Raw genomic sequence first — 12,545 nt, 5'->3', positions numbered from 1 at the left:
AAAAACAGGACAAATGGGATTTGGATCGGGTACATTTTAGAATGCATTTATTCGGAGGCTGGTTCATTAAATGATTTGAAAGAAATGTACATGATTTAAAATGTACTGCACAACAGTCTACCATTAGGGATTGAAGCGAGAATCACATGTGTTCTTGTGTTGATGCTGAGCAGTGCACATGCTGATGCATGATCAAAGCTGTCTAAAGCTGGCTTAGGAAAGCACTGCGCCTGCCAAGCCTGCATTAAGGATATTTCTAAGGTGCACTTAGAAAATTCACTACAGGATCAACGAGAAATAGATGATTACTAGATTTAAGCTTGCCATTCTGTGCCAGAGGTTGTTAGTCTTAATATCCACCTGTCAAGTCTTCACAGTTATACTATACTGAGCTCATATCTCTTTTCTATATTCTTAACCGCCTGCTGTGTTTTCCACTCCATCTCCTCTGCTCTGTACCCCTGTGGTATCTCTTCTTTCCAGTGCTGTCTATCTGGTTCGCCACAGGGAGACACGTCAGCGTTTTGCCATGAAGAAGATCAACAAGCAGAATCTGATACTGAGGAACCAGATCCAGCAGGCGTTTGTGGAGAGGGACATTCTCACCTTCGCAGAGAACCCCTTCGTGGTCTCCATGTTTTGCTCCTTCGAAACTCGCCGACATCTCTGCATGGTCATGGAATATGTGGAAGGTAAGGGAGTTGGGATCGGCTCCCCACCAGAGATAGATTGAGATTGAGAGGACGTCTATGATTTCTGACGCCGTCAGTTTTGCACATGAACGCTGTGGAATGAGAGGGTTCATGTGTGGCGTTCATGATCTCTGTGGACTTTTATTTGAGCGAGGGCCATTTTTCAACCGACAAATGTGAAGAGAGAATGATAATGTTTTTTTCTGTATAATCCATGTGATTACATGTTCAGCCAGGTCTCTGTTAAATAGCCCTTTTCAGTTTCCAGATTTGTCACTCTATTTAATCTGTGAAATAAGGTTGATCCCATCACCAAACACTTTCAAACATTTGCTTGTGGGCCGTGTTTGTTGCTTGTAGTGATGCTGACACCAAAGTTAAGGCTTATTAAACTCCTGCTTTTCATTCACTGGATTGTGAATGAGTCAGTCGGCTAAGGCCTTGAACAGCACAATGGTGTTATTCATATTATCTTTTGCTCCTGAATGTATGCTCTATGAAACGTTCAGGAAACTTAAAGTACAGTGGTGGAATATTCAAATTCAATTCAAATTCAAATTCAATTCAAAAATACTTTATTTATCCCAGAGGGAAATTAAATGTATATATATATATATATATATATATATATATATTCAATCACATGCATTTCGAGAAAGAAAGAGAGGACTTTTAGAGGGCTTTTTGAAACAAAACCTCAGCTCTGAACGGATGAACATGCAGCACGAGTGAGCTGGTTACACATGGACAGCTCTGAGTTCACACACACAGGACGCAGTTAGGAAACATTCAGATCCATTTGGTCGGGCCAGAACAGTGAGAACGCAAACGTGTCCTGCGCCACGACTGAAGGACGACCTTCTCGCCTAACACACGTCATCCTAAAGCACAAGACGTATCGTTCACAGAGAACCTCTTTCTTTGTTTTCCTGCTTATATTTGCAGAAGCGGCTAACAAAACTGTGATTGGACAACAAAGCTTTGGGGGGAGGGGAAATGATTTGATGATGAAATGATGATTCACTTTTTCGATAATGAGCAGACCATTTGCAGCATTTGCAGACTTCTCTTCACCTGCTCAGAGGCTGGTTCAGAAAGGCAAAAGTCTCAATTCATGTGTTCTTAGTCAGCGGAGATGCCGTGGCTCTGAGCTCCACATTACAAATCTCTAGTTTTTTAGCCAACTTAAATGTTTTCATTGCAACAACTTGAAGTAAAACTAATTTGAAACCTTTGAAGTCAGAATCCATTTTAACTTCAATTCAGGCTTTTGCTGAAGCATTTGTGGACCTACTGCTGATGTCCTGTTTGTTGCCCACCACAGCTGACAGCGTGATGCAGGCTGCATGTTTCTTTTGCATATAGAGCAAGGAGGTGTTATTTGAACACAAAAGGTCACTCGAGATGTGCATGAAGAGAGATGTTGACATCAGAATGACGCACATGGTGCTGTCAAGTCCATCTTAGCTGTCTAAGATGTTAATAACAGGTGTAAACAGCATCAATGAGGTGTCGAGGGTGGGTGTGAATTGGTGACTCATAAGCATGTTTAAAGTAATCATGGATTAGTGGCAGCAAAGATGGATTGCAAGTCAAATAAATTATTAAGAGTCATTAAGTTAACCCATACAGAAATTCTCAAGAATAAGACATGTTAGGAGGAATGATCTATTCATTCTACCTAATCAGAGGTTCTATATATGTCATCTGCAAAACAATAGGATTGAATTTCTTCCTTTCAGAGCAACAAAATTCACTTGGTGTTAATAAGCTGTGGTGTTTCTGTTTTCTCAGGGGGTGACTGCGCCACTTTGTTGAAGAACATTGGGGCTCTGCCTGTGGAGTTGACAAGGATGTACTTTGCTGAAACCGTTTTGGCCCTGGAATATCTGCACAACTATGGTATCGTCCACAGAGACCTCAAACCTGACAAGTGAGTGTACTTTCTCCTATTGTGTGTGTGTGCGTGTGTGTGAACAAGTTCGTCTCCGTGAAGAAATCCCTCGAAGCTTGTTGTGGTTTTTTTTCAGCTGATTTGTTCAAATGTTTGAACTTTTTATGAACTCATTAACAAAATGAATAATACTAAGTCAGTACTGACCAAACAGACAAACTTAGTGATGAACACAGCAGCGTCGTGGTGCACAGAAGACAAACCAAGTACAAGCTCACAGGAGACAGGGAGGTGTGAAATAAAAGTGAAAAAAAGGAAATTCAAACAAAAATCCAAGGCAGAAAATGTAGGTGGTCATGCAAAAGAGTGCACAAGAATCTGATGCAAAACAAAAGACTACATTATACTGTTTACTGAATAAAGGACTCACTAGGGGATAGGGGCAGAAAGCTGCTGATGCCTCCCGGACACTAGAACTGGAATGCAATGGTACTTGGTAATTATGTGCCTGATATTCACACTTTAGAGACAAAAAATAGGTTGCCTCCATCATAAATCTGAGATAATGGACAGTGCAAGTTTATATAAACTTTTTTTCTTTTTGAGAATCTGTGGTAAATGATATCACTAATCTGTGCCCACCTGCAATTGCTTTTGGTTTTACTGTATCCCCTACGAATACACACAGATATATCAGCCAAAAATGGGCCTTCAGCTTGTTGACTGCAGCCGGCTCATCACGACATAGTACAACTTCAACCAATGGCACTGGCTGATATTTATTCTATTTTATTTCCAAATGCCAAACGTTTCTCTTAAAAAACAACGCTGTGTTGAATGTTTTCTGTTCCTCTCTCCATAAAGTCTCCTCATCACCTCCATGGGACACATTAAGCTCACAGACTTTGGTTTGTCGAAGATGGGTCTGATGAGCCTCACCACCAACCTTTATGAAGGACACATAGAGAAAGATGCCAGAGAGTTCCTGGACAAACAGGTAAAGTCAGAAATCAAAGTGATAAATTACGATGACTTGTACTGGAATGGAGGTTTTAGTTTCAAGTGAAATTGCCTCCGTAAAGATTATTTAAAAGTCAGACATGTCAGGAAGTGATATTGTGTCCAACGCTAAGACAGCAAGTCTTTTGCTCATTTAAATGGCAGCTGTCAAGATGATTAAATGGACACACAGTAAGACCTGAAGAAAATGACAATCCATGACCCCATTTATGTCACTTTTGCATGATTAGGAGAAAGGCAACAACCTTGATAGGCAGCGGTTGCTTTGTTTAGTAAAAATTTTGGCGATAGCAGCAAACAAAGAAAAGATCTGCATCCAACCTGTGGAGGCATGTGCAGGTCAGTCAACTGACTTTAGCTCATTCATTTTAAATGTATCCATGGTAACAGCTAGGGTATTTGCTAATGTTGGTTCACAGGAGGACAATATTCACCTTACCATCCACACAGTTTAAAGTGACTAACTTCTACTCCAGACATATTATTAGATTCTTTAAGTTAAAAAAATGACACAAGAAATTCTACTTTTACTTTTTAAGTCACAGTGTGTTTTTATGTGTAGGACCATTTATGATACCATCCTTCATTGTGGGTTTTTGGATATTAGGGTCATTGTTTTGCCACCACATGGTGAAGATATAAAGACTGCAGACAATTTGCTTTCAATTAGCAGCCGTATGAATGAGGTGGGTACAGGGCAGAAATAGTGAAAGAAAAGCCGTGCTGTGGCTGATCAGCCGACCGCCATTTAAAAAACATCCTTTTGTCTCCTCCAGCCATGCATGCAATACCGCCAAGTCGGCCGGCAAAATCAATCGTCTCCAAAGAAAGACACTGCATTACAATGCTTCCTGTTCAGTCAGAGTTACTGAATCATTGATGCTCACCATCTCCATCACAATCCCATTTTGCAATTACAGTTAGTGTTTATGCTCTGAATTGAACCGTAATCAGTCAGACGGGCCCGGGTGTCCTCTTGCTATTCTACGCTGAAGCAGGTGTCTGTTTGTCAGCCAGTAATCATCTCGCATCTGCAGTTTGCACAGACAACAGATTTGCTTTTAATGTCTGTAGTGGGGATTCTGATTAGGAGGGAATTTTGCATGCAGTCAGTAATGATGTCTGCTGGGTACATGGATTTAATATTCAGTGTCACACCTGCCTGTTGATACTGAACAGGACATGCTGCATTTTTATTGTCATTGTTAGAGTATAAACACAACATAGGAGATAGATTGATGACTTCCATTTAACTGCTTCTGGTAAGGAAAGACACTTTGTCCAAAACACAAGCCAACTCCAGTGGAATTTAATCAAATAGTTTCCACTTTTATTGACCAATGACTTGAATTCTTAAAGTTCTTGTGTTATCCAATTTCATTTTCACTCTCATGGCTTTCAAAAATGGAAAATGATTATTGATGTCATCTTTTACATTTAGAAACATTCTAAGCAACATTTATTAAAGCAGCTCACAGCTATTAAGAGTGTTTATCTCTACTTCTCTCCTCCTTCCCTTTCTTTTTCCGCCTTCCTTTCCTTCACATCCTCTCCATCGCTCCTTACCAGGTCTGCGGGACTCCGGAGTACATCGCCCCAGAGGTGATTCTCCGTCAAGGCTATGGGAAGCCTGTGGATTGGTGGGCCATGGGCATTATCCTCTATGAGTTCCTGGTGGGCTGTGTGCCTTTCTTTGGAGACACTCCCGAGGAGCTGTTTGGTCAGGTCATCACAGGTGAGGAGGGACGAGTTACATTTGAAACACAGCTTTGGTTTGGAGAACCAGAGAATGTTCTCCCAAACATTCAAAAGAGAAGCACGTGGATTAGAAACAGAAATGCATTTATTTTATAATGTCAGTGAAGTCATTGAATCATTCTTGTGGGAGAGTTTTAGGCCATGAGGTGTTGAATGCAGCTCCAGTTATTAACGCATTTTCTTGCCGCCGGTTGGGGCTTTTTCTACAGTAGTTTGAACTTCCCTGTGATTTATCATCTTGCTCCTCTGAATCTTTGTTGTCTCTCTTGTGTCTCTGCAAGATGACATAGTTTGGCCAGATGGTGATGAGGCTTTGCCTGCAGATGCCCAGGACCTCATCTCTGCCCTGCTGCAGACCAACCCTCTTGTACGGCTGGGAACAGGTAATGTTTGTGCATTTGAAATCAGATCGGCATTCTGACGAGATGAAGAATCCTCAGTAGCATGAATGGACTAGTAAAAATGTATCAGTCAGTATTTGGGATTAGTTTGCTTCCTTGCTAAGTGGAAAAAGAAAACCAAATCAAAACCTCTGTTTGACTTGAAAATACCATTAGGAAGATTTGCCAGATTTGAATTATTTTGCAATGTTCTAATATAAAGTCACACCTGTACAAATACTTTCATGGGAAAGTCATCTCAGCTGTCATAGGGCGAGAGGCGGAGTTCATCCTGGACAGGTCGCCAGTCCATCACAGGCCCACACCGAGACAAACGAGACACACAACCATGCACGCTCGCGCTCACTCTGAGGGACAATTTAAAATCACAGATTAACCTAACATGCATGTTTTTGGGCAGTGGGCGGAAGCCGGAGTACCTGGAGAGAACCCACGCATACACGGGGAGAACATGCAAAGTCCACACAGAAAGGCCCGGGGGGGATTCAAACCAGGAACCCTAATGCTGTGAGGCGACGGTGTTAACCACCACACCACCGTGCAAAAATGAAAACTTAAATTACAAAAACATCTAAGCGAAACAAAACAGAAAAGGGCAGGGACAGAATACAAGTTTAGAAAGATGCAAAGATCTGGAATTGAACAAAGGAAACCAGGCAGGGAGTAGATGATCAACAGATGACAGCTATGGTGATTAGAAACTAAGACCTGGGCTAGGAATAGTCAGAATATTTCCTCCTGTTGTCTTTTCCTAAGCGCTTTTCCCTGACTTTGTTGGATGTCATGGGGTGAAGGAAAGATGGTTAGACAAATTCCTAAAGACTGCGTTGCACTGAGAATTGAACCACACTTCACACTACGCTGTGAGGTGTGTCTACAGTTCCAGTTCTAAATTTTTCTGCAAAAAACACATGAAGTACTTTGCCTGACACATTCTCACCACATTGTTTCACAGAGGCCCTATTATATAAATGATCCTAGTGTAAATAAGATATGGTATAAAGTAGGACTTTGTTATCTAGGTTGGTCGTTAAAAAAGTAAAGAAAAACACATAAAAGTAAAATATGTTACTGTCATAGGCCGCTCACATTCACCCTCCAGTCCTGGTATTTGTTTACATGAATCCTAGTTTGTACAACTGTATGATAACAATAGAGCACCACTTTGATTGTTGTGGCCCCAAGATATTGTTGAGCAGAGTTATCTACTTTTCTTTCACAAATGATGGTCCAGTGTTTTCTATGTAAAAGAAGATAATAGAGGGAATATAATCGAGGAAGCTCCTCTCATTAGCATGAAGAGAATTCGACCACTTCCTTTCATGGCTGCTACTTCCTGGTCATTTCACTCAGTTAAGAAGCTTCCTAAGGGGGGAAAAAATGAACGCTTGACCAGACCCCGGGTGAGTGGGAAGGGCTGGAAGCAAAACTAACTCAGAGGAAAGACGAGACAGGCTCTGAAAATAAAACAGGAGGTAAAGTTAACAATACAGAACATGGAAATAGGGCAAACGTACACACACATGGAACAGGAGTAAGACCAAAGTAATGGACATAATGAGATCAAAACTTCTCAGTATTAGGAGATATTAACAGAACATGACAACTGGTGGGGAAAACAAAAGAAAAGATTTAAAAAAAGAAACGCAACAAAACCCACAGGCCATGACAGAAAGACTCTGAGCTACTTAGATACTTGCAGGGTTCTAAAACTCTTATATGGGACCCATTTATTTTGTTATGACCTTTAAACTTCCAAATATGAACAGAAAAAAGTAATAATGGTCAGCTCAGCTTTTTCAGAGATTGATTAGGTCACATTTTCGTCATGCTTTAGCATCCGTATCTTCCTGTGACTCTGCCGCCAGGTGGAGCGTTCGAGGTGAAGCAGCACTCGTTCTTCACTGAGCTGGACTGGAACAGTTTGCTGAGGCAGAAAGCAGAGTTCATCCCTCACCTTGAGTCCGAGGAGGACACCAGCTACTTTGATAGTACGTGTGTCTGAGCTACAGTAGTTACGATGATGTGTGGTTTATGGGTGGCACAATCATTTTCTGACACCGTTCCAGTCATTATCTTTAAATGACAGCTCTCCTCTGCCCCCTTCCCTCCTCTGGCAGCCCGCTCGGATCGTTACCGCCACATCAATACGTACGACGAGGACGACACCAACGATGATGAGCCAGTGGAGATCAGACAGTTCTCCTCCTGTTCTCCCCGCTTCAGTAAGGTATGACTTTGCCTCTCCATCATCTTCTCCTGTTTCATCACTGGCAGCTTTCTCTTTCCTTCTCGCTGTACCAACCTGCCACGCACACGCTCACTCGGCACTTGAGATTGTTTGTCAGGATTAGATAAGGAAGAAGGAAGAAGAAAAGAGCAGTAGCACAAAGTAGGTCATGCAGCACGAAGCGGCTCCTGGAGGGTGGACTCAGGTCTCATATCTGGTGTTAATGAAGTCTGAGTGGGCTGTCTTACAGCTGCACCATTCATCCTCATTCCCCACGTCTCCAGTTTCTATTTTAAGCCACACAGAGCTCAGGCACCTTTAAGGTGGAGGCCTCACACTACCTCGTTTGCTCTGCCTGTCTGTGACTCTTACAATCCACACATCTTCTAACCTGTTTTCGTTTTCACATCTAATTCTGAGCTGCAGCTCTCTATTTCTGTCCCACTTATTGTCTCAGGTGGGATTTTCTCTCGTCATACTCTCCACTCTCTGTACGTCTAATTCTTCCCACCTTTCTTCTGTCTTTTACTTAGTTCTCCCACTAATGTTTGGGTTTAGAGGGAGTTCTTCAGTCTGTCAACATTTGAGATGCATTTGAAGCTCCGCTTGAAGTTGATTTTCCCAGGTTGTTGAGCAGCCTTTCAGGCAAAGAGTTTAATTTAAAGCTTTGGATCATTGAAGATTTCCGCACTCTGTTTCTATCGACGAGCATTTGTTGTTTTTCTCTTTTTCATGCGGTTGTCAAATGCAAATCTTTAACAAAGCTGCGCAGACAAAGCTTTGACGCTCTGGAACATCATCACAGGTTGTTTTTCACTATTTTTCATAACATTGTATGCACCAACAAAATTTACAATAAACAGCAGATTAATCAATAGTGAAAAAGTAGGTACCCACAATATTAAAAGACAGACGCAATCAAACTGGATGGGCTGGCATTTAAATGGCATCCAAACAGCAGGAGATCTTACTGAGAAATGTTGTGTTGTTTTAATCGTTGCTGTAGACAAAACTCTACAAAACTGTAGATACTACCTAGTATCATGTGCATGGCTACCTGAATATGCAAGGCTACACAGCATCATTCATTTCATAGAATGACAGACTATCTTAATTGCTGAATCATCTCAAGTGAATTTGCTGCAGAAGAGACACCCGACAACAGGCTTGGAGCAGGGAAAATGGCCGAATGTTCTGGCATAGAATTTGTAATGGAAGCTCCATGGAATCTTTACATGTTATGTAATTCTACACAGATAGTATCTCTCCTCTTCAAGTCTACATCGAATTAAAGTGTAAAACAGAGGTGCACACAAAGAAACCAAAGAGCAGGAATGGTCCCAAAAGGGTACATATGCTTTGTCCCACCAACCGTCGCCGGGCAGGGTACAAACATCGTAGCTTGGAATATGGTACGTTTCTGTACTTTCTTGTCTGTGCCTTTAAAAGAACAACTGCGTGCGTTTAGCTGTCAGTGATCATGTTGCATGTTTTATTTGAACAGAGGTCAACAGTATTTACCTGAAAGACCATTTCTGTGTCTTGTGTCTTTGTTACGTAGGATTTTTCTGTTAAAGGAATACAGGTTTTAGTGGCCTAAAGTCTCACCTGGATCTTCTGAAACCTTTGTTCGCAACAACTCTTGGACTAAAAGAGATAAGGTTGATAGATTTTTACCTGTCCGCAAAAGGAGATGGCAGCTCAAATCCCACTGTGTGGAGCTGACATCTGCGATCCAGGCAAAAGTAGCAAACTGGCTTGATTATCTCAGGGAGTCATGTTCATCAGGAACTGTGGTGCGTCACAGCCTTTCAGGATGTAATGTAATATTGTTGTAGTAACAGCCCTGCTCTTTTGGAGGTTGTTGAATACTGAATGTTCTTTTTCCCATGAAAGCAGCATTGCGGGGGTAATTTTCCAAGAAGTGTACCTATGGGGACAGAAATTAGAGTCCTGGAATGCAAATCACTGAACTCATTCTGGATGAAAGTTGTGGATATCAGTGGTTTGGTTCTGTAATTCCCTTCACTGGTTTATGTGTTTTGTCTGTTAGGCGGAGCATCCCAAATGCCAAATATATCAAAAGGTTCATTTTCTGTCATTATTGTTGTCTTGATCACAGCTGCCAGGATTACTTTGCTTGATGGGACGGCCATTTGGGATCATTATTTGATTCACATGACGACTGATACAGACAGAGTTTCCCACCAACACACACTGCTTGTTATTATTTGAGTTTTGTTTTCTTCTTTTGTTGGATGATCCGTGGGGAAATAAAGAGTTCTGCCACCAGCTTAGTTTTTGCTTTGTTTTTTGTTTTGCTGGGGTTTTTGTAATAAATAATTGAATAGATACATAAATAAAGATGCAACGTGATGCATACAATAAAGTATAAGTTATTAAATGGAAAATCAAGATTGGCAAACTATTACTTGTGCGCCACAGTTTACAGTAAGGAAGCTGCTGTATATTTGATTTGTGACTTGTAGGCACACTCGGATGATTTTGTTTTCTTTGATTATTTAGCATCAACTCATGCAACCTCGTTTGATTGCTGCTTATTGTCGGGACACCGTGGTGAGAAATGCCAACAAGCCAACATGACACAGACAGAGCCACTTGTTAATGACCCCTTTGTGCAGATGAAATTATTCATTCTCAAAGGGTTCACGACAAATGACCACACTTTTAAACACAAAATGAAACGGATGTCGCACAAATGACTAGGGCTGGGTATCGTGGCCAATTTCCTAAATCGATTCGATTTCGATTCATAAGGTCCTGAATCGATTAATCACGATTCGATTCGATTCAATTCAATCTGTTCTTAAATAATGAAAATAGCTCAACTGTTTTACAAAATACTAATGTATTTTATTTTATGTCAAGTGGTTTCTGAGGTTTGGAGTTTTTCGACAGTAACTGTCCTCCGCTTGGCAGATCCTGCAAACCACTTTGGTTTTATCCAGCTCTTTGTCCTTTGTTGTTTTAAATCCAAAATGGTTCCAGACCTCAGACTTAAGTTGGGGCGGCCTGCTGAGCGGAGTTTTACCTGCGTCGGCCATCTTGGAAGCTTGTGCGCTTGAATGACAAGCGGACGTAAACGCGCCACTGTTGCATCACGCACGAGACTACTGGGGTTAACTTCATGAAAAAAAAAAAAAATAATTCGTTCTCATGCCCTACAAATAGATTTTGCAAAATTTAAAATGAAATTGATCCAAAATCGATTGAATCGATTTTTTTACCCAGCCCTACAAATGACCGCCCAGAGCTTAAATGGGAGCTTAAATGGGAGCTTAAATGGGAGCTTAAATGTGGTTTCTATTTTAGTGGAATGAAATCTCAGCTTTGAGATGTTTCACAAATGAAATAAAGTAAGAGTGTCTTTGTGTTAACGTCTTTTTGGTTTTTCCTCCTGACAAGACAGCTGATACTCGTTTCCATGGTGCGTTGCTAAATGTCCTTCAGGCTTCCTTTATTGCAGCTTTGTTGTCCTCCCCCACATAGAGCCGCTGTGCACATAATGAGAGCCTTCCAGAATAACTGTGCATGCCTTTGTGGATGTCTTAATGCTCATATCAATGCAAGGGGAAGTTATGTCCGTCAGTAGGTTACATCAACCGCGGTCTCTAATATGTTATGTCATTATGGTTTATTTCCCTGTGTGTGCACGAAGAAGGACGCTGAATATACATGATGGGTCGTGCAGGGTAAAAAAAACAAAGGACAGAGTTTAACATCTGTACAGCTCTGTGAAAAAGTCTTGAGTCACACTTGCTTTCTTTATATTTTGTTTCTTTGGCGTCATAGAAGTGGTCTTGAGCAATAGTTCTGAAGGCTTTCTGACAGTCTTTCAAGGTTTGTTTTGTTTTGTTTTGGGTTATTTTGGTCATGAGCTGCTTTTTCACTTATTTTAAGTCCAGTTCTTGTACCTGAACATTTTAAGGGGAAGGTGTTCTGTTTTAGTTTTATGTTAAGCCTTTTAACACTGATCCATCAATCATTCAAGCATAAAAAAGGGCATCCAACTCAAGGAATGAACCAGTATTTTGTTTACAGATAACAGACAACTTGGTAAAGAAGGTGCTTTGTTACTATCCTGTCACAAAGACGCAATATTTTTTCCCATTACTTTAGTTGCATCTATGGAAAAAATACAAAAGTTAACACAGTCTGACAGGCATAAAATAGTATTTTAGCACCAACAAGATGATTCGTCCAATCCAAATCCAAATTTGAACCTTTTTGTTCTGATCATTTTCAACACGTTCCGAGGAGGTCAGGAGAGGTACAACAATTATGGTCTACAGCCATTTATAAAACACAGCAGAGGCTACGATGTGGTTCAGCCAGTGGGGTTGTAGACTCTGTCAAAACTGATAGAATTATGAATGCAAAAAAAGTACCATCAGATTTGATCCACCACGTTGTACCATTTGAAAAGTGATGGTATAACTTTCAGGAGAGCTTGTCGATAAGGGTTCAGCATGTGCTGAAGAATAATGGTGGATTTACCAAATGCTATAAGAATTGTACAAACTTTGTTT

The 12,545-nt window shown here is 41.0% G+C and overlaps 1 protein-coding gene across 3 annotated transcripts in view; it reads left to right on the top strand.

The window, feature by feature from the left end:
* The window catches only part of LOC142378334 (microtubule-associated serine/threonine-protein kinase 1-like), a 94,146-nt gene that overhangs the window by 70,553 nt on the left and 11,048 nt on the right, over nucleotides 1-12,545 (top strand). For all 3 annotated transcript variants that reach the window (XM_075462699.1, XM_075462698.1, XM_075462700.1), the window contains 7 exons: nucleotides 484-692; nucleotides 2,487-2,625; nucleotides 3,451-3,583; nucleotides 5,176-5,341; nucleotides 5,646-5,747; nucleotides 7,634-7,756; nucleotides 7,886-7,995. In XM_075462699.1, coding sequence (XP_075318814.1) covers nucleotides 484-692; nucleotides 2,487-2,625; nucleotides 3,451-3,583; nucleotides 5,176-5,341; nucleotides 5,646-5,747; nucleotides 7,634-7,756; nucleotides 7,886-7,995 — 982 coding nt within the window. The remainder of the gene's footprint in view (nucleotides 1-483; nucleotides 693-2,486; nucleotides 2,626-3,450; nucleotides 3,584-5,175; nucleotides 5,342-5,645; nucleotides 5,748-7,633; nucleotides 7,757-7,885; nucleotides 7,996-12,545) is intronic.

Source organism: Odontesthes bonariensis, chromosome 4, assembly GCF_027942865.1.
Source record: "Odontesthes bonariensis isolate fOdoBon6 chromosome 4, fOdoBon6.hap1, whole genome shotgun sequence".
NCBI lineage: Eukaryota > Metazoa > Chordata > Actinopteri > Atheriniformes > Atherinopsidae > Odontesthes > Odontesthes bonariensis.
The sequence above is the reverse complement of the archived record's forward strand: the minus strand, read 5'-3'. Positions and strand labels throughout refer to the sequence as shown.